This window comes from Gopherus flavomarginatus, chromosome 4 (genome assembly GCF_025201925.1).
Source record: "Gopherus flavomarginatus isolate rGopFla2 chromosome 4, rGopFla2.mat.asm, whole genome shotgun sequence".
NCBI classification, from domain to species: Eukaryota; Metazoa; Chordata; order Testudines; family Testudinidae; genus Gopherus; species Gopherus flavomarginatus.
This window is the reverse complement of record NC_066620.1, coordinates 68908716-68929896: the sequence shown is the minus strand read 5'-3', so window position 1 is coordinate 68929896 and position 21181 is coordinate 68908716. Positions and strand designations below refer to the sequence as shown.

General features: G+C 39.7%; 1 protein-coding gene across 1 annotated transcript in view; it reads left to right on the top strand.

The window, feature by feature from the left end:
- Window positions 1–21181, top strand: part of BIRC6 (baculoviral IAP repeat containing 6) — a 349123-nt gene that overhangs the window by 182673 nt on the left and 145269 nt on the right. Inside the window, 4 exon segments of the mRNA XM_050951314.1 lie at window positions 263–406; window positions 6656–6785; window positions 10275–10406; window positions 17808–17975. Coding sequence (XP_050807271.1) covers window positions 263–406; window positions 6656–6785; window positions 10275–10406; window positions 17808–17975 — 574 coding nt within the window.

Below are 21181 nucleotides of genomic sequence, written 5' to 3'. Positions count from 1 at the left end.
CTCCTATACTGCTTTTTGTTTTTTTACTCTTTAATTCAGTTTTAATTTTGTTTTGCTCTTGGTAATTTGTTCATAGGTAACCATTTATCCTCCTCTGGTGATAAATTGAAGATGAGATCATTTAAACACTAATTTGAAAAATAAATAGCGGCAAATCTTAAAAGTTAACGGCCATGCTGCACTATTAATGGTAATGCAGAGCTATTTTACAGGTTTGTGCACAGTCCATGTTCTAAAATTTTATCTAATCTTGCATTTGCAGGTTCTCTGTGAATTGTTCCAGTCGTCTCCTCAACGAGGGAACTTCCCAACATCTGGAAACATTTCAGGGTTTATTAGAAGGCTATTTTTGCAGTTGATGCTGGAGGATGAAAAAGTGACAATGTTTCTTCAGTCCCCATGTCCAGTAGGTCCTATGTGTATTTACATTATGAATGTCAATTCGATCTGACTGCACAGAATTTGTACATTCTCACAGTTGATTCTGCTTTTTTAGCAAGCAATGACCACTTTCTTTACTGTATTTATTGCAGAATAGTGATAACTATTCTTTTTGGTGGATGTGGGGAGAGGATAAACAGCTTTTTCTAGATTTTTAATTTGCTTTATATCACTCTGACATATTTACATAAATGTAACATTTAAAAGAACCACAAGTAATTCCACGTCTATCTGACACAACAAGTTATAGAATGCCTGGGATGGAAGGGGAATTGGTGGAATCATTGTTGATTGGAGAGATGAGGTTTGTGGATTGAATCAGTTATCACTGGAGAGAGAGAAGTGAGTGGAGTTACAAACTTTTAGAGGGTCTCTGTTTGCTAGAATCTGGAACCTCTTTAGGGATGTCTGATAACATGGGTTATGAATTTATTTAGCACTTAATTTTCAGTGTTGAGTGTTGAATTCATTAGATCGTTCACTCAGATTCTAACTGTAGTAAATTGAAAGCTGATCAATGAATGATTAATGTTCACTGATTACCAAACATCATTGTATAAATTTAATTTTGGTTGCCTGATATTGAAAGAAGTGGTGGCAATTGAGACTGCTAGTAGAAGCAGTAAAAACATACAAGAAAAAGTGGTATAGACGTTAGAGTTTAGTAGTAAGAGAATTTATTTGCAAGAAAAATCTTTTTTTCCCAAAAAAAAAAAAGAAAAGACAGGTGAACTAGGTAAAGTTGCAGCTTTCATGTATGCCAGCATCCTCTTGGATATAATACAAAATAACAATTTAAAGAAATAATTGAAGCACTGCACCCAGGATATACTCATTAAGACAGATTTATATTTGCAAGTCCACTGCTTGATGCTACAAGTGAAGAAGTAAGGGAAAAATTAAAGGAAGAACTGAGACTATCTAATACGTCAATACTGGGAAAATTGCTTTCCCCCTTAGATCCCTACTATTGATTCTGCATTTGAAAAGTAAACGATAGAATATTATATCCAAGCAGTTGACAGTGCCATTTAAAAATACCAAGAAATATGACAAGGAGAGATCTTTGCTACCAGTTCAAACAACAAAAATGAAAATCAAGAAGAGCAACTTCTTAAATGCAATCATCCTAAACTGCTAACACATAATGTCCAACACTGTATTTAAACCTGTTGAGAAAGGAACATCTAACACAGTCCTAAGGTATGTTGCAACAAAGAGTCCTGTGGCACCTTATAGACTAAAGGATGTATTGGAGCATAAGCTTTCGTGGGTGAATACCCACTTCGTCAGATGCACGTAATGGAAATTGACGAAGACGTGCATCTGACGAAGTGGGTATTCACCCACGAAAGCTTATGCTCCAATACATCCTTTAGTCTATAAGGTGCCACAGGAGTCTTTGTTGCAACATACCTTAGGACTGTTAGATGTTGAGGAAGTTCAGAGGTTCTTGCCTAGTCACCATGGCGCTTTATTTACGTTTTTTAAAAAGGAGGATTGATGCCCAAGTTTCCCAATGGCACTTTTGGTGGAGCACCAGAAGAGTGCATGTTTACATTTCCACCCAACTACCAAAAGTATGAAATTTGCACTCTACATGAAAAGCACACATTTTACATAGCAAGAGACTCTGCAGAGAGTTACTAACAAAGAACTGGAAGCATATAAAAACAAATTTGAAAAATGATTCGGAGAATCTGAATTGACATCAGTTCAGAATTTTGCTAGGTTTTATAATCAGCTCAGCATCTGTGTTTCTGGACCATTACTTATCACCCATAGTGGTACATTCTGTTATCTCTTCTAGCATCCCAGAGGGGTCTCAAATGCCTTTGCAGTGTGGTTCTTCAGACTCTTGGCTCTATGCGGCTGAACAAAGCAGTTACTTAGCTCTCCTTCCTTTCCATTTTTTTTTTTTTTTTTTTTTTTTTTTTTTTTTTTTTGGCTTTTAAAGCCAATTTTCACAGCTGTTCCCCACTTCCACTTTCCTTCTCTTAAGCAAAATTTGGAGATTTTAAAAAGAAAAAATGATTTTGTCCAAAGTGATACTATTTACTAAACTTCTCACCTTGGCTTTGTTCTCCCACCAATCCACGGTGCTTTACTCAACATAGTGGATCTGGCTAGAGAAGAAGTAAGCAAAAATTGTGATGATGGTGTGTCTCTTTGAGGGACCTGCCTTTCAGGAGGCACAGAAGGGGTGCTCTACCACAGTTGTCCCCAGCCCTTGAACCTTTAATTCCCCTTCAAGAAGGGGATCAGAGTCTGGATGACTTATTGGGAGCTCTCTCTCACACACTTATCCTAATCTGCACAAGATTCCTCTGGAGATAACTGCATAGAGGGTCAGTTCTCCTCAATGTGCAGGACGAAATGGGCAAGTCAGTCGTCTTCAGTCTGAGACCCATCAAGGTAACTCCAAATATATATTCCCAAGACATTTCCATCCACCTCTTACGAGGGACATTTCCATGTCTTTGGCCCTCAAATGGTTAATGAGATCCTTTGATGGGGAGTCAAGTATCAGAACGGAAGCCGTGTTAGTCTGGATCTGTAAAAGCAGCAAAGAGTCCTGTGGCACCTTCTAGACTAACAGACATTTTGGAGCATGAGCTTTTGTGGGTGAATACCCACTTCGTCAGAGGCATGCGTCACCCATGAAAGCTCATGCTCCAAAACGTCTGTTAGTCTAGAAGGTGCCACAGGACTCTTTTTCCTGCCTTGATGGGGAGTCTATCCTTTGTGTCCCATACATCCCTGGAGTAAGATTTGGGCTCTCTTGGGGATGTTCCTTTGTGTTTCCTCACTAATTACCCATTGAATGATGGCAGACATTGAATCTTGATGGTTTTTACCAACACACTCCAGCAGCCTAAGGGTACGTCTACACTACGGGATTATTCCGATTTTACATAAACCGGTTTTATAAAACAGATTGTATAAAGTCGAGTGCACGCGGCCACACTAAGCACATTAATTCGGCGGTGTGCGTCCATGGTCCGAGGCTAGCATCGATTTCTGGAGCGTTGCACTGTGGGTAGCTATTCCATAGCTATCCCATAGTTCTCACAGTCTCCCCCGCCCCTTAGAATTCTGGGTTGAGAGCCCAGTGGCTGATGGGGCAAAAATCATTGTCGCGGGTGGTTTTGGGTAAATGTCATCAGTCATTCCTTTCTCCAGGAAAGCAACGGCAGACAATCATTTCGCGCCCTTTTTCCCTGGATTGCCCTGGCAGACGCCATAGCACGGCAACCATGGAGCCCGTTCAGCTTTTTCTTTTACAGTCACCGTATGTGTACTGGGTGCTGCGAACAGAGGCGATAATCCAGCGCTACACAGCAGCGTTCATTTGCTTTTGCATGATAGCAGAGATGGTTACCAGTCGTTCTGTACCGTCGGCTCCCGGTGTAATTTGGCAATGAGATGACGGTTATCTGTCCTTCTATGCTGTCTACTGCTATCATGGGTGCTCCTGGCTGAGATCGGCCGGGGGCGCAAAAGCAAAACTGGGAATGACTCTCCAAGCCAATCCCTCCTTTATGGTTTCTAAAAAGTCAGTCCTGCCTAGAATATGAGGCAAATGTACTGGAGAAGCAGTGTATCAGAGAGCACAGCTGCTCTGTGTCAGATCCCGCAGAAATGATGAGCTACATGCCATTCACGGGGGGTACCCCTGCAACAACCCCACCCGTTGCTTCCCTCCTCCCCCAACCTTCCTGGGCTTGCGTGGCAGTGGCCCCCCCATTTGTGTCATGAAGTAATAAAGAATGCAGGAATAAGAAACACTGAGTTTTTAGTCAGATAAAATGAGGGGGAGGCAGCCTCCCAGTGCTATGATAGTTCAGGCAGGACATTAAGCAATGTGGGGGAGAGGAGCCCAGCATCCCACTGCTGATAGTCCAGGCAGTACAGAATCTTTTCTTTTTCACATGAAAGGGAGGGGGCTGATTGAAGCTCAGCCCCCAGTTGCTATGATGAAGATGGTTACCAGCCGTTCTGTACCATCTATTGGGAATGACTGGGAGTCGTTCCTATTTTCACCCAGGCGCCCCCGGCCAGCCTCACCTGAAGCCAGCCAGGAGCACTCACGGGTTCATAAGAAGGATGGTGAGCAGTCCTACTGCACCGTCTGCCACCAGGGAGGGGAGAGGAGCGGATACTGCTAATCACTGCTGCAGCATCGCGTCTACCAGCAGCGTTCAGTAGATATAGGGTGACATTGAAAGAAGTCAAACGATTTATTTCTCTTTTCTTTCACGTGGAGGGGGAGGGAGTGAATTGACTAGCTATTCCCTGAACCACGCTGGACAATGTGTTTTGAACATACAGGCATTGGGAGCTCAGCCAAGAATGCAAATACTTTTTGGAGACTACTGTGGACTGTGGGATAGCTAGAGTCCTCAGTACCCCCTCCCTCCCTCCATGAGCATCCGTTTGAGTCTCTGGCTTCCCGTTACGCTTGTCACGCAGCACTGTGTAGCCTGTAGATTTTTTTTTTCAAATGCTTTGGCATTTCTTTTTCCGTAATGGAGCTCTGATAGAACAGATTTGTCTCCCCATACAGCGGTCAGATCCAGTATCTCCCGTATGGTCCATGCTGGAGCTCTTTTTGGATTTGGGACTGCATTGCCACCCGTGCTGATCAGAGCTCCACGCTGGGCAAACAGGAAATGAAAATCAAAATTTCGTGGGGCTTTTCCTGTTTACCTGGCCACTGCATCCGATTTGAGATTGCTGTCCAGAGTGGTCACAGTGGTGCACTGTGGGATATCGCCCGGAGGCCAATACCGTTGATTTGCGGCCACACTAACCCTAATCCGATATGGTAATACCGATTTTAGCGCTACTCCTCTCGTCGGGAAACCGATTTAAAGAACCCTTTATATCGTTATAAAGGGCCTCGTGGTGTGGACGGGTACGCTGCTAAAATCGGTTTAAACGTGTAGTGTAGACCAGGCCTGAAACTCCAAAGTCGGGGAAAGGGCTCTGACTTCTTACAGAAACCAGGATGCTGTTTTTCCATGGTTACAAGGTGATTACCTAAACTCATTGTTTTTGGCACTTGACTTGGACTCCATAGTTCTTGGGATATAGCTTTATTTCTTTTTGTTCAATCTCAAACATCTGAAGAAAAAATCCTAGCATAGTCTGGATGTGCACAGAAGAATTAAAATATATTTGCAATATACAGAATCTCTTTTAAAAGATTGGGTTACACATTATATCTTTTCACCTAAACTACCTGGAGCAGTGTGTAAGTTAGCTCTAACTGGGTGGGTAGAGTAATCTGATTAGAAATGGCATTTACTGTAAAGGGTAGATCTTCAGAACAGGAAATATTCTACAGCAACGCACCCTTTAAACACTACAGAGTTCTCAGATGTCATAAAAAATTAGTTTTGACTAAATTTTGCCCTAGTGACACCCATCCAACCCCTCTGCTTTTGATTGGGTTGCACAGGAATAAACTGTCCCTGCCTTTGAGTTTTAGAAAACAATTCTGTTGATGAGCAAGAAGTAACAGAATAGTAACTTTCTCTGTGTGCAGGGCAGGGAGGATTTTGGAAAGCTAGGAGGGGTAAAAAGCAATTAAAATTTTTTAACTAAAGAAATCAGATATGAATTTAAATAGGGGAGGTAATTTGGGTTGAGAGGTGCTATTTTCAGTTATTTTAAAATAACTTTAGTGGTTCTTGTATTATAAAACCAAAGTACCAATTGCTAAATCTAGAATTACTTCGCTAACTAGATTTGATTACTTATAAATGGTATGTGATCTTCAACTTTTTTTTCTGTTGATTTTTCAAGAGTAGTAACCACCTCTGTGCAAAGCTTTTGTGGGGGCGGGGGGGGGGAGGGAAAGAGATTTACTTTTACTTTCAAAAAGAAATTAAACCCAAGTACCTAACGTGTCAGATGCGTGCACACTGACGATGAGAGAGGGTCTTGTAGTGAACTTAAAAATAAAAACAAAGAACTACATTGGTTTATTTTGAGTGCTAAACAAAAACAGGTTTTTGCAGCAGTGTAAATTTTTTTTTAAATTTGTGATGAGTCATTTTACCTTACCATCTTATCAAGTTGGCATACTTTCAAAAAAAATTTCTTTTAGTCTGGAGAGTGATTTTACTAATATAGTTTAACAACTTGTCATGATTGATGGCCTTTATTTCTGAATACTTGCAAGTAACTGGTTTTTATTTATTTTTAGCTGTACAAAGGTAGAATTAATGCTACCAGCCATGTAATCCAGCATCCAATGTACGGTGCAGGACACAAGTTCCGTACTCTTCACTTACCTGTCTCAACAACATTAGCAGAGGTTCTTGACCGTGTGTCAGGCAAGTTTCAATACTGTGTATTTCATTCTATAATGTGTTAAGGAAAATTGTGTCTGTTATATGTGTGTGATATCTGCATATTTGTAACAAAGTTTCAAAATAGATAGTAATCAAAGATTAAAGTTTTACTTTTTTGGGAACGTATAACACAGGCTTTCCTCTAATTGTTGCAGTTTTAGATTGGACATACCGTTCTTTCAACTTTACATAATAGATTTAGAGGAGGCAATCTTAGACATACATAACAGTACAAAGCTTATCTTCAGCTGCCAAGCCACAAAATATATTACTATGCCTACATTTTCAATATTTAAAATATTTTCAAATGTTCTCCTGAGATACTTTCAAAATCTTATGAATATTTGAGTTCAGTATTCAAAGTTCCCTTTTAACTGTGCCTAAACTGAATTTTAAAAAACTCCTTACGGCGATCACTTGCTTAATGTTTATTGCAAGTTAAACGTCACAGAAATTATGTCCATCTGGAGTGTTTATACCATCCTTTTCAATCTAATTTATACTCATACATATTTACCTGCAATATAAATAATAATTTATCTATAAAATGGAAATTGAGAACTAATTTTGAAAGTTATGAGTAAAGTTGAAAAACAACAAACGAGATGGTCATGACTGAGGTATTTATTTTATCTAAAAATAAAATCCAAGATTTTCAGTCAGACTACGAGTAGTCTTTTCTATATTAAATATCTATTTAACTGCAAGTACCAGTTCAACATTTTGGAGAAGTGCAATCTTTATTAAAGATTCAGTGACCTTGTGCATGAAATTAAGGTTAACGTTCACAGTAAACAAACATACATCACGGTGGCCTCTCAGGGGTCCTTGGGCAAAACCAGGACAATCAAACCTGATGTTTCAAAGGAGAGAAACAAGCAAGGTAAAAAGTTCTTAAGCCATTTTATATATACAATAAAGTTTTTTTTTAAAAAAAAAATCGCAATATTAAAAAAAACTTTAGTAGGTCATCTGTATTGCTAAGCTATTGTTGACGTTTTAGAGTCGTCAAAGGAAATTCAGATACAGTTCCTTCAACAGTTGCAACTCTGCCACATTGCACATAAGTGTCCATACGAAATACATATTTTCATACTTGTATGAATTTGCAAATACTTAGCTGTAATTTTGGCAGTATATACAAGTGTCTCAGTTAAAGTTGCTCTGGGAATGTCTATATTTTCAAACTTTTTGGGTCAGATCCTCTGGTGTAGCTGTATTGACTTTGTGCATTTCAGAGAGGCTATGTTTGTTTACATCTGCTGATAATCTGGTGTTCTCTGTTTCTGTGATCAATCAGTGCTGCACTGACACTTTGGAAAAAGTCTTTTAACATACTGATGACCAGTAACATATTGCACTAATGTACCATCTTTCATCAGAGTATAGCAATTTAAAATAAATGAAGTTACTGGTATGTGACTCTTCTATTACTAGACAAATTTCAGTAAATCAAATATGTTCACTGGAGCTTTGTGATTAAAAATGTGGTGCATCCTACAGTACATTTGAACTTTGATTGTGTTTTGTGAAGAAGTACTTCCTTTTGTTTGTTTTAAACCTACTGCCTATTAGTCTCAAACTGTCATCTCTTATAAAGTCATAATTTTCCTATTTCTCCATGTATTTTAGCATACAGGGGTAGACAAGGTTTAAATATCTAATGATAAACAAGCAGAAGCATGTTTGTTTTTGGAGTTTCTTTTGTTTTGTTTTTTTATAATATCAAATACCTCTTTGGCTGCCTTCATGCATCACAAAGAGGTTAAAAATGGCAGTAGCTCAATTCTTTCTCTTTGCATTTGCCTTTTAAATTAACTCTGCTGTCCCAGTTAGACCAAAGGGAAGGTAAGAAATATATTGTTTGGCCTGCCAGTTGTAAGAGCCCTTCTGTTTTGAGCTGAAGGGGAGGGAAATGGTTTTTGTAGAAGGGTAAAACTACACCATTATATATACAGTGGAGCTAAGTAGCAGTAACTACATGGTTATCCATATTTCAAGTAGTTGGAAATCATCATAATTGTGAAGAATATTGACTATGATGCCAGAGGCAGTAGGATCTCCGTGCAAAAGGAAGGGATTGGGCCATTTAAGAGTGACTCAGTCTTCTTCTGGCAGTCTTTGCAGATAGGGAAGCAGCATCTGCTAAAATAATCAGCATGTGCAACTGATCACTCCCTTCTCATTAGGTGACTGAAATGACATTCAGCTCAACACTTAAAACACCAGCAACTAGGAGGATTATAATACTGACCCAATATAAATGCATCCTAGAATATACCAACATGGGTCAGTGTCAAATTTTGCTTTACAAATACACCTCCCAGGTGCTGTTTCTAATATGCCTGTTGTCTCTGAGAAACCCAGTGATGCACATTCAGAGATCTTAAGAATCCTGATTATAAAATGCAGCAGGTGTCCACAATTGGCCTGGATTTGATGGAGACCCAGCTCCTTGTCATGCTGGAGCAGCTCTAGAATAGCTGGGCTTTTCTGGGTTTCAGGGGTCTTGTAATTCTCTCCATATATCAAAAGTGAAATTTAGTTCAGATGGAAGAGTAGGTGTCATCGGTCAATTTGTGTCTTCAAGCAGGGAAAATGCTTGATTAATCTGGGGAAGAACCCCAGGCAAACTCTTTCTTTCATGCCTCAGCTATAGATTATCTGGGTTGTGGTATAAAAGGGGTCCTTGCAGTAAGTACATGGTGACTTGTTGGACACTTAGGCCCATGTTTCGTTTGACTAGTGGGAGATGAGGATGATCACATGTTGTCCTTTTTGATGTTTTCTGGATCACCTTCCCAATTGGAAGTAGAGACAAGGAGACTATTTGGCCATTTATTCACTATGACATCCATTGCCAATGTGAGATCATCCAGTGCAACCAAAAGGAAAACTGACAATTGTTTAATTGCTGCCATTAGTAGATTAATACTGATACCTAGTGTTCTGCACCTAAATAAGTGGTCTGATTGTTCAGAGATGCTGGGCCAGCAGTGTCTGTTGACTTCAGTGGAAACAGAGTGCTCAGCAGCTGAGATGCACAACATGACATCCAGGTTCAAATATGTTGGCTTAATCTTAAACATAGTAATTTCTCTTTGTTTAATCTCCTCTTTTCTATTGGTAGCAGTGATTTTTCTAACTTTGCTAATCATATCACCCGAATGCAAACAACTAAATACTTGAACTTCTGCCTGGATTGTTCAAAGCATTGTTTCTTTAAATGGTCCAAGGAAAATTAGCTGCAAGACTTCTTGTCAGTACTCTGTCAATGCCTGGTCTTTTGTTATTAAAGAAACGTAAGATAATTTTGGTAGTTAAAATGGAACTCAAGGCTCCAAGCCAGCAAGGTAATTGAGTGAAACCAAATGAATGTCTAGTGAGTGGGTGAGGAAATTATAAAATAATTAAATCAACATGACATCTTAATACCTATAAAATATGTGCATACTTTTTTTTCTCCTGCAGATACACCAAGTATCACAGCTAAACTAATTAATGAACAGAAAGAAGATAAAGAAAAAAAGAACTACGAAGAGAAAGAAAAAGTTAAAGCAGAAAATGGATTTCAGGACAATTACAGTGTTGTTGTTGCCTCTGGTATGTGTGAGGTTTTTTCCTTTTCACCTCTTTTGTAAAATCAATTCCTCTGAACATAAAATGCGAATAATTATGTCAACTCATATAAACCCACCATTGTTATTACCAAAGGTGTACTGCTGCAAATGGTTGACAATGATATTCCTTAATTAAGTTTACTGACCTTTAGCAGCAAGGGAGGGCCCCAGTACAACCACGACTGCTAATGAGTTACTCTGTGGTAAAGAGTCCTATTTGTAAAAATACATGTCTCCTGCATGTCGTATTGTATTTCTAAAAATTACCTAAACACAGACCCTTCATTTACACCATTTGCATGGTAAATACAAATGGTTCTGTAGTGGCAAAAGATGTCATGATGGAGATATGTATGTGTAAAACCAATACCCTTTATTCCACATGAATATAGAGGATTTTCCCCAAATCCTAGACCTTCTGAAAACTTATTCATATCCTTCTAAAATCAGTCATGTAAACTTCTCTTGTAAAATTGGAATGGAGTGTACACTATGTAGCTAGAATATGACAAGTTGGCAGTGGTAAAAGAGAGATAAAGTTGAACAGGTGACTTCAGGAGGTATTGCAGTATCTTGCTCTGAAGTTCTGCGGTTTAAGACCTTGACTGAACTTCTAAGGAACTCATGGTATTCTCTTAACACTTTGGCTGACCATCTTTTGAAGATGGCTGATCGACCAGAGTTTCACCTGGACATGAAAATGAGTTCAGGGAGGGACACTGGTTTCTTTTGACTCTTGAAACCAGTATTTCTCAAACTGTCTCCCCTATCAGGACTTCAGCATCTTAAATACAATTTAAGAGGTTCATTTATATCTGAACTGGACCACTGTTTCACTACTCAAAATATATGAAAAATGCAAAAAAATGCAACTCAGCTGACTCTGAAGTGCAGCAGCTTCGGTCGGAGAGGTAGTGGGGATGGAAGAATAGATGGGTGTGACTAATCATAGAATATTAGGGTTGGAAGAGACCTCAGGAGGTCATATAGTCCAGTCCCCTGCTCAAAGCAGGACTAGTGCCAACTAAATCATGCCAGCCAGGGCTTTGTCAAGCCGGGACTTAAAAACCTCAAAGGATGTAGACTCCACCACCTCTCTAGGTAACCCATTCCAGCGCTTCACCATCCTCCTAGTGAAATTGTGTTTCCTAATATCCACTTTAATCCTTAAAGTGTTACTGTATTTTCAGAATCAAAAACCAAGGCTTTCATATGTACTAGTGAAGAAGAAAACTTGACGACAAGTTTTGTTCAACATTTAAAAAGATAAAATTATGAGAGAGGCAGCATAGCCAGTGAGGGCTGACCCTAAGCAAATTTCTGTTCTCACAAGCACCATCTTATATCTCTGTCCCTTTTTTAAATAGACTTTAAAAGTTTTTGGTTCTTTATTGCATCATTTTACTTCTCTCCTTTCTATTACGTGAAACCTTTAAAAAATGTTCTTTATCCCAGTTGTGTGTTTCTCCCTTTTCACTATTCTGTATCTATCCCTTTGTCTTTCTCAGTTTTTCTCTTAAATAGCAGTTACTATGTTATGAAATAATAATTCTCTCCTTCTTTTCCATCTTTCTTCTCCTGTGTTGGGTTATCTACCTCTTCCCCAAATTTACAATCCTTCTTCTCTCTTGTGTTCCCTGCTTCTAATTTCTGTACTTGTACCTATCATCTTTACATACACACACACACACACACACCACCCCTCACGAAAATACACTCATACCATCTCCTCACCCACAAAATCTTTTTGTCCTGACTCCTCATCCAAAATCTCTCTCACACTAGTCTTCCCATCAAAACCAAGGAAATGTGCAAACACATGTCATACATTCCAGTCATACTTGCAGTTTCTTCACAATACTATTCTATACAGGACTTTTTGCTGATGTCTCCCAAAAACTCAACAACCACATGTTGTTAAATGTAGAAGGCTGAAATGTCTTTGCCGCAGGAATGTGGTCTAGGCTGCTAAGCTGTTACATCTGCTCAATGCTTCTGTTTTTGAAGCTCCACTGTTATCAGCACTAGCAGATAATGCTGCGTGCTAATTCAGCAGATCTCAGTGTTACTTATAAGACAGACCACAGGCTCGGTTCGGTGACAAAGGCCATCGGCCAGATTTATTGCTCTCAAGGTGCAGTCCTGGCGTCCTGGTTCTGTGGCTACAGATACACTAATTCGAGTGCCCAGTGATAACGAATGGCTCAATCAGCAGCGAGAGTCTCTGCTGTCTCCTCAGCCACACAGAGTTAAGGCAAGACACCTTGGCATTTATAGACTGAGACAAACAACTTACGTACCACTCTACATGTTTCATGAAATCTGCTTGTTACCTCCCCTTGTACCTTGCTCCTGGTGTCTCAGGTAAAACATCCCTGTTCATCACTTCTGTCCAATTCCTGTCCATAAAGAACCTTGTCATGCAAATCAGACTGAGCCCACAGACAGACACTGCTCCACTCTTGTCTCATCCTCCTAGGTCACATGGCATCTTGTGCCTATGTGACACCATTTGCAAGACTTCACCTTCATTGCTTACCACCAGTGTACTTGGCAAGCAAAGATAATATGGATAAATTTAGTCTTGCTCCCTCCCGTAGAGCAGGAGAGCTTGATGGGAGAGCAGAGAGTATATGTGTGTGAGGGGTCCCCTTCATTCCTTTCCCACCCAAGAGAATTTTGTTCATGGATGCCTCCTTGCTAAGCTGGGGCAACCATCTGGAAGACCATACAGCTCAAGGGATATGGACTCCTCAAGAGTTCAGGATGCATGTAACCCTCCTTGAATTACAAGCAGTCCTCAAGGCTTGCAAGCAATTCCTACCACTTATACAATCCTGTCATTTAAGTGGTGATGGACAGCATAATGACAGTTTTCTCCATCAAGGATGGGAAGCAAGATCCATCCCTCTTTGCATAGAAGCTATCAATCTGTGCAACTGGTATATTCGATACCAGATTACTGTATCAGCAGTACACCTCCTGCAGATACACAATACACTAGCAGACAGCCTCAGCAGGTACTTCTCCAAGATCACGAATGGGAATTTCACAATTCAGTGGTTCAGAGAACGTTTTGTCGAATGGGGGAGTGGATGTGTGAGTGAGTAAGTCTCCATCTCGGGCTCTGTTTGCGTCCCAAGAGCACAAAATAGATGAGGTACAGTTCCAGAAGGGCTTAGGGTCAGGGCTCCAGAGGAGGTGCACTTTTAATCCCTTGGTCAGGGCATTTAATGTACATCTTCCTTTCCATTATCTCAGATTCTGAGGAAGATCAAGCAGGACAAAGTGGTCATTCTCATGGCTTCTTTCAGATGGATCAGGCAATTCTGGTGCCCAATATTCTTCAGATGTTAGTGCTCCCAAACATCAGTATATCAAGGCCTTCCCTAACCTACTGACCAAGGATGGGGCAAGATCAGGCATCCTAATCCAGTTTCTCTTCATCTGACAGCCTAAGTATTTCAATGGGCATTGAACCTAGAAAGGACATGTTTTGAAGTGGTTCATACCCTTTTGATAGGAGGAAAGTCTACTAGAAAGTGCTATGTAACTAAATGAGAGAGATTTTCTGTCTGGTGTCAGGAGCATCTGATTTCCCCACTATGTTAGAATATATTTCATTGAAGACTTTCCCTTAGCTCCTTATGGTTACACTGTCACAGCCTGTCATTCTCCAGTTTACAACCATTGCATCTTCATCCACCCTGTGACTACGATTTCTGAAAGGTCTGATCAGAAACTTCCCTTTTGTGATATTCTGCTCTATCATGAGGCCTTAATCTGGTTCTCTCAGCATTAACAAAGGCTCCGTGCAGACTCCTGGTCTCGTGCTGTTAAACTTTCCTGTCAATGAAGGTTCCCTTTCTGGTTACCATTACCTGAGTTAGATGGGTAAGTGAGGTACGGGCCCCTATGACTGATCCACCATATACTGTCTTCCATGAGGACAAAATTTATTTTAAGACTTCACTCCAAATTTACTCGTAGAGGAATCTCAGGTTTCCATCTGAATCAAACAATTTGCATACCTGTCGTCTTCCCAAAACCGAGTCACCCATGAGGACAAGAGACTTCATCCTCTCAGCGTGTGTGGAGCTCTCGCATTTTATCTGCAAAGAACAAAATCTTTTAGGAAATCAAACTTTTTGTTTTTAAATATCCTTTGCTGAATGAATGCTGTCTCTTCCCAGAGATTTTCAAAGTGCATGATAGACTGCATTCTGCTGTGTTAAGGGTTGGCATACTCCTTCACAAGGTGTGAGAGCCCACTTGACTACGGCCAAGAACGCTTTGGTAGTTTCTCCTCAACATGTTGCTAATACTGAAATCTGTAAACCAGCAAGATGGAGTTCGATCTATACCTTCACAAGACATTGCACCCTAGTGCAAGATTCTGTAGCTGATGCATCTTTCAGCACAGCAATCTTCCAGTCATCAGTACCACAGAGGTAGTCTCACCTGATTTTTGTTTTTTTTCTCAATGAATACTGCTGGTCATCCACCCTCAGTGGAATACCCATGACTTGAAGAAAGAGAAGTTACTTAGCTTGTACGTTAACTGGACTTCTTGATGTGTGGTCCCTATATGTATTCCAGTATCTGCCCTCCTTCCCCTCTGTTCTGGATCCTGATGTATGATTTACAGTAAAGGAGGGACTGGAGAGGCAGTCAGTTGACACGATCCCTTATGCCCTTCGTTCAGAGCATGAGGAGAAGGGCACAGGCAAGGACTAACATGCAAAAATCTTCCTGTCTCAGGCTTCTGGGGTGCATATATACCCCACAATGAAATAAATACAGACAGGGACTGCACATCTTGAAGAAAACTACTTATTGTACAGGGTAAATAACTTATCCTTATATGGACACAGACTATTTCTCAGATACTACAATAGATATTTTTTCATACATTTGTAGATATACAAATGCATCTTTTAATACTGTGTACTCTGGGTATGCCAGAGTACATGAAAAGTCATTTATAAAGTATAGAGTAAATCACGCTTAAACTGCAGCTTGTTGTGTAAGTATATCCAAGGTCCGGTGTTCTTTATGGCAAACTAAGCTGCAGTTCTGCCACAAAATCCTCAGAATCTGCAGGACTCTGGTGGAAACTTGAAACAGTTGCAGCTTCAGATAACTTTTTAAACAAAGGCTTTATAGCATTAAGTAAACACATAAATAAATTCAATCAATATAGTACCCCTGTTTCTCAGTTCATTAGTATGTTCTCCCCACATTTTGTTTCAATAAACCGGATGACCATGTGTACATTTCAGAATTTACTACTACTAAATAGATCAATTCACATACTTTAGAAGATAATACTAATGAGATTACACTCCCTTCACTTTTTCGAAGCTGTCTCCACAACCATGTGAAACTGGGCTCTTGTGTATACAGTGAATCATGTATAGAAATATTTTAGCAGTATGCAGATGATCAATAATCTGTGCTGTTTGCATCCAACCTTCAGTTCAGGTTTTCCGCAACAAAAAGGGATTGAATAGTGTGTGTCCATATTGTATACAAGTCCCAGCATGGAGTTAAGATGGGGCTGGTGTTTGCATCCATGTCACCCTGCTGCACTACTGAACTGCTAAATTTCACAACTGGAGTGCTGTTGGAGTCAGTGATGATCATAGTTCTTGATGCCATCCATATTTTTTTTTTTTTCTGAGAACTCCCAGGATTTCATGGCCATTGTGATAAACCATTGGAATGTTTTACATGACTCAGTTCATAGTTGGGCACATTCTTGATCTAGTGTTTGGTTGGAATTGATGTTGGGATAGAAGGATTTTTTTACTATGTCATGGGCTAAGGATTGTCTTCTATGATTTGAGGTTTGGAAAAGGGACCTGTTTTGATGGCCTTCCCTCTGAGGTTCACAGAATCTGAGCAGTTCCAGAGGGCTCCAAGAGAGAATATTGTTTCTCTGACATACCACTGTAGTTGTAGTGTGGATGGTAGGACTTGATAGTCTCTTCTAAGGTGACCAGATGTCCCGATTTTATAGGGACAGTCCTGCTATTTGGGGCTTTTTCCTTATTACATGCCTATTACCCCCCTCACCCCGTCCCGATTTTTTCACACTTGCTATCTGATCACCCAATCTCTTGCTACCAGTGAAGTGGCTCCAAAGTGTCTTGTTCAGTCTTTGTCCTCCTGGATCACCATGGTCTTCAGATGACCTATGGCAATTGAAGTGGTAGGAAGACCACTTGCCAGTGATAGAAGCTTCATGCCGAATCAGATCATTTGTGTTAAGAATTTCTTGGAACTTTTTACAATGGCTCTGCAGAAAGCAAAAAATTTTAGTGTCTAAATCTGTCAGCAGACTTCGTTAGAGTACTGGAGAGCCTGGTTAATCTGAGATGTCTTTATATGTTGTCTGATATTATTACCTGCTACTGAGTAGAAATTTCATATTACTTGCTGATTAAAATCAGGTAGCGTCACTGAACTGTCTCTCTGGATGCAGGGCAATATCAGGGGGGCACAAAAACTGTATGATATTTGCTTGAATTCAGACCTTTGTCATTAAGTGGGGTACTAAAGTTGTTGAGAATACTTTGTGTCATAAACTGTGCTTTGGTCCCATGTTGTCCTTGACTGGTTTCCAGCTCTATTAAAAATGTGATACAGGTACCCTTTTTGTATACTTCTAGAAATCAAAATAAATACCAAGTAAGGTGTTATATGGTTGTCAGGGTGAAAGAGAGGGAGCTACTGGCATGCTGTTCTGTAAAGTGGGACCCTCAATTTAGAAATTACTGATCCACCTTGTCAGCTGAAAGTGAAACTTCACAGCAGCCCATATATCTATAAATCTTGACAGCTAAACTGTGGCATGGGTACACTGACTTCCCTTGAAGTTCATTCACTAGCTCTTAAACTTAAGAAAAGTTTCCCTTCCAGCCCAACAGCAAGATATCTTGTAAGCTGCTTCACATTTTTCCCATTCACTTTTGATTTGACATAGCTTGAATATTTTTGCAGCAGAGCATGCTGCTAGACCATTTTCTATATCCAGGCTTTAAGGGTAGGAATGGAACGATAAGAGCTGGTGTTTGTCGGTGATGTCAGGATAATGCAGTTTGGCTTCGTATTTTAAGTGGTGATTATATCTTCTGTTTTTTGGCTCAGGGAGATGGAAAGCCTTGTAATTATATCAAAGATGCCTAGGAACTTTTATAAAATAGTGGATATAAATCTTAAATACCTATATGCAATTTTAATATTGCTTACTTTCCTCTATGCAGGGAAGTTATCATTCCCGCTATTAGCGTGGCTAGTAATGAGAACGTCTTCCATTAAAGAGTTAATTAAAGAGGACTTTGAAACCAAAATAACTTTGAACATTTCATTTCTTTACTAGGGTTGAAATCTCAGTCTAAAAGAGCTGTTTCATCAACTCCTCCTCGGCCACCATCAAGACGAGGCAGAATGATGACAGATAAAGTAGGTAGCTCTTCCTCAGGAAGTGAATCTTCCAACAAGACCATTAGCGTTCCAGTTTTTCATCTATACCATAAACTTCTACCAGGTAACTTCAAGAACTGTTTTTAAACTGTTAAAATAATTAACTTTCCCTTCAGTTTAAAAAAACAAAAAAATAAAAAAAAGCATGAAGTACACATGTAATATTAAATAGTAAGTATAATGCTGATGGATATCTGCATTCCTTCTTTCACCTCTACTTACTGCAGGGTTATAACCATTTTATCACTGATCTACCTTTCAAATGAAAGTGAGGCTTTATAGCAGCTCATGTGTCTATAAAGCTTGGCTGTAAAAACTAAGGTATGGACATGCTGGCTTCCCTTGAAATTCATTCTCTAACTCTTAAACTGGCAAATTTTAATTAAAAAAGATTCCCCTGCAGCCCAGCAACAAGAGTTTTTTTGTAAGCTGCCTCACTGTTTTTGACCTCCCAAGGATAAATTCAAGAGTCAGCTATAACCAGTTTGTCTCTTAAGTGGATAGCAACTTTTAGTGCTTTGGAGAAGTTCACTTGCCAGTCTGTGTCCTTGATTGAATGCCACAATATTTATGCTTCCTAAAATAGCTTGTCTTAGCCAGATTTTCATATGAAAAATATGTAAAGCAGCCATGTGCTATTCAATATTTTGAGTTTGTAGATGGCACACAGACTGGTGGAGTGGTAAATTAATTAAGATGACAGGTCACCATATTGCAGAATGGAGGGTTTAGGGAAGAGTAATGAGAATCATTAGAGGTACAGAAAACTCTTAATATGAAGAGAGATTGAGAAGAGATTTACCTTAGGGAAGGAGACAAGTAAGAGGAGCTGTGATAATATGTATAAATAGTTTAGGGAAGAGCTTCTGTTCTCCCCATCTAAAACAAGAATGAGGGAGAGTGTGGGGATGTTCACTTAAATTGAAAGATGACAAATTCACAACAAATAAAATAAAATACTTTTTTACACAGTTAGACTGGAACCTTTCCATAAAATGCTCTTGAGGTCAAGATTCGAAGTGGAATTAGGGATTGAGGTCAAATAAGAATATCCACAGTTGTTATAGTCAATGCTAAAAATTTTTGGAAAAAATAAAATCTGTTACAGGGTTTAAGTCAAACTCTGACTGTTAAGGATTATGAGTTGATCTTCACGGGGGTACAGATTGTCTCACATCACCCTACTGCAGGGTTCATTCCCCTTCCTGATGCTGGTCACTGTTAAAAACATGATACTGGGCTAGATAGGGAACGGATCTGATCCAATATGGCAATTACTACATTCCCTATATATTTAGGCAAAGCGACCTGAATTGCTTGATAAACTGGGTTTATTCAAACATGCATGTTAATACAGCCAAATGCCAGGTTATTCCACTAGGAAAATTATAATGTCATGATTAGAGGTCTATTTGGAAAGCACTGCCTTGAAAAGGTCTTGGGGATCATGGTGGATTGTCCATCAAACATGAGTTCCCAGTGTAATGCTGTGGCCAAAGGGGGTTAACATGATCCTTGGATGGATAATGGGGAATGTAGACTAGTGGAAAAACAACACTGATAAAAGCAGGACTGGAATACTGTGTTCGGTTCAGGTGTCAACACTTTTTTAAAAATGTGAAAAATTGAGGGTGCCTTGGGAGGAGAGCCACATGAATTACTTGTGGTCCGGAAAACCGTCCTTATAGTGAGACTTAAGAAGTTCAGTCTACTTTGGTAAAGAAAAGGCTTTGAGGTGACTTGGTCAGTCTCAAAGTTCTTACGCTGGGATAAGATACCTGATTCCAGAGAGTTCTTCAGTCTAGCAGACAAAGGCATAAGAAGAGCTAGAGTTTGGAAATTGAAGTTAAATTCAAAATGAGAATAGGGTGCACTTTTTTATTTTATTTTATTTTTTAAGTGAGGGTCCCTAACTATTGAAACAGCCTACCAAGGGATTTGGTGGATCCCCTGTTACTTTAAGTCTTTTAAAATTAAGATTCAGTGTCCTTTTGAAAGATACTGATATTGACGCAGGAATATCTGAAATTCTTTGGCCTGTATTATGCAGGAGATCAGATTAGATGAGCACAATGATCAATCACTGTAGTGTCTGATTACCTCACAGTTTTTAAAGTAGTTACCTTTACTCACCCTTTGAGGTAGGGGAAGTACTAATATCATTTTACAGATGGGGAACTGAGGCATAGAGGGACAAGTGACTTGCTCAAGGCCACCCACAGGAAGCCTGTGGCAATGCAGGGACCCAGGTCTCCAAGTCTCAGGCTACCTCTCTAACCATGCTTCCTTATTTTTAAAACCTGAGAACTTCATTACCAGTAAAATGAATACATGTTTTCATACGCAGTCTATCAGCCAGGAGTGGACTGTGGAACAACTACACTCACAGCGCTACTTGAGGCAGCTCACTGGCTAAATTTTTGGTACCCAGATGGCTACCTGTCTCTACATTCAGAACCTGTCCCACAAGTCCAGGACTTTGCCTCTGTCTGGCAGATGCAGCAGGCTTGTTTTTCTGTCACTTCATTTTGAGGTGTATCTCTTGTCTAAGGGAACAGACACCTTTCATTTACTCTTTAAGGAGATGCATTGGGTCCCCTGGCAGCCTGGGGAGAAACAACTTCAGCAATTGAAAGAAAGCTTGCTTCTTAAGTGGAAGCAGCTTTGACACAAGACAACTACCTGCTTGAAAAAACATTTAAGATATATGGGATATGTATTCAAACCCAATGCTTCCTCTCTGTGAGATTTGTGGAGTAAACTTATCAAAATTATCAGTTTGGTTACCTACCTCAGTCAATCTGGTTACACTCATCCCAGTGGTACCTTTACCGGTCTCCACTTAGTGTATCTGTTCATAGGATTTTACATCTGGACGGGGAAAGGAGTACTCAGTTGCTTAGAGATTAGATGTTTATGCCTCATACCTTTCTGCAACTTTAGCAATCAGTTTATAAATTACATAGTAATTCTACTTTAAGAGGTCATCAGACCCTCTTCCCACTGAAAAAGATCAACAGCACCATTCTTTTTTTAGTCCTAAAACTGGAGGTTATTGTGTGCTTAGACTGGCTGCTTCCCAGTAAGAAATCATGAGGGAGCAAACGCTTACCTTAAATTATGTCAAATTCCTAACACAAGAAGTAAAACTTTCTCTCTGAAGTGGCCTCTAAAAGTTTTTGTTTCTGGCTAAAAAGACTAATCTCTGAACAAGCAATTGCTCCTAAGAATCCTGTTGCTTTGCAGTTTTAGGCTGTATTATTCTGTTAA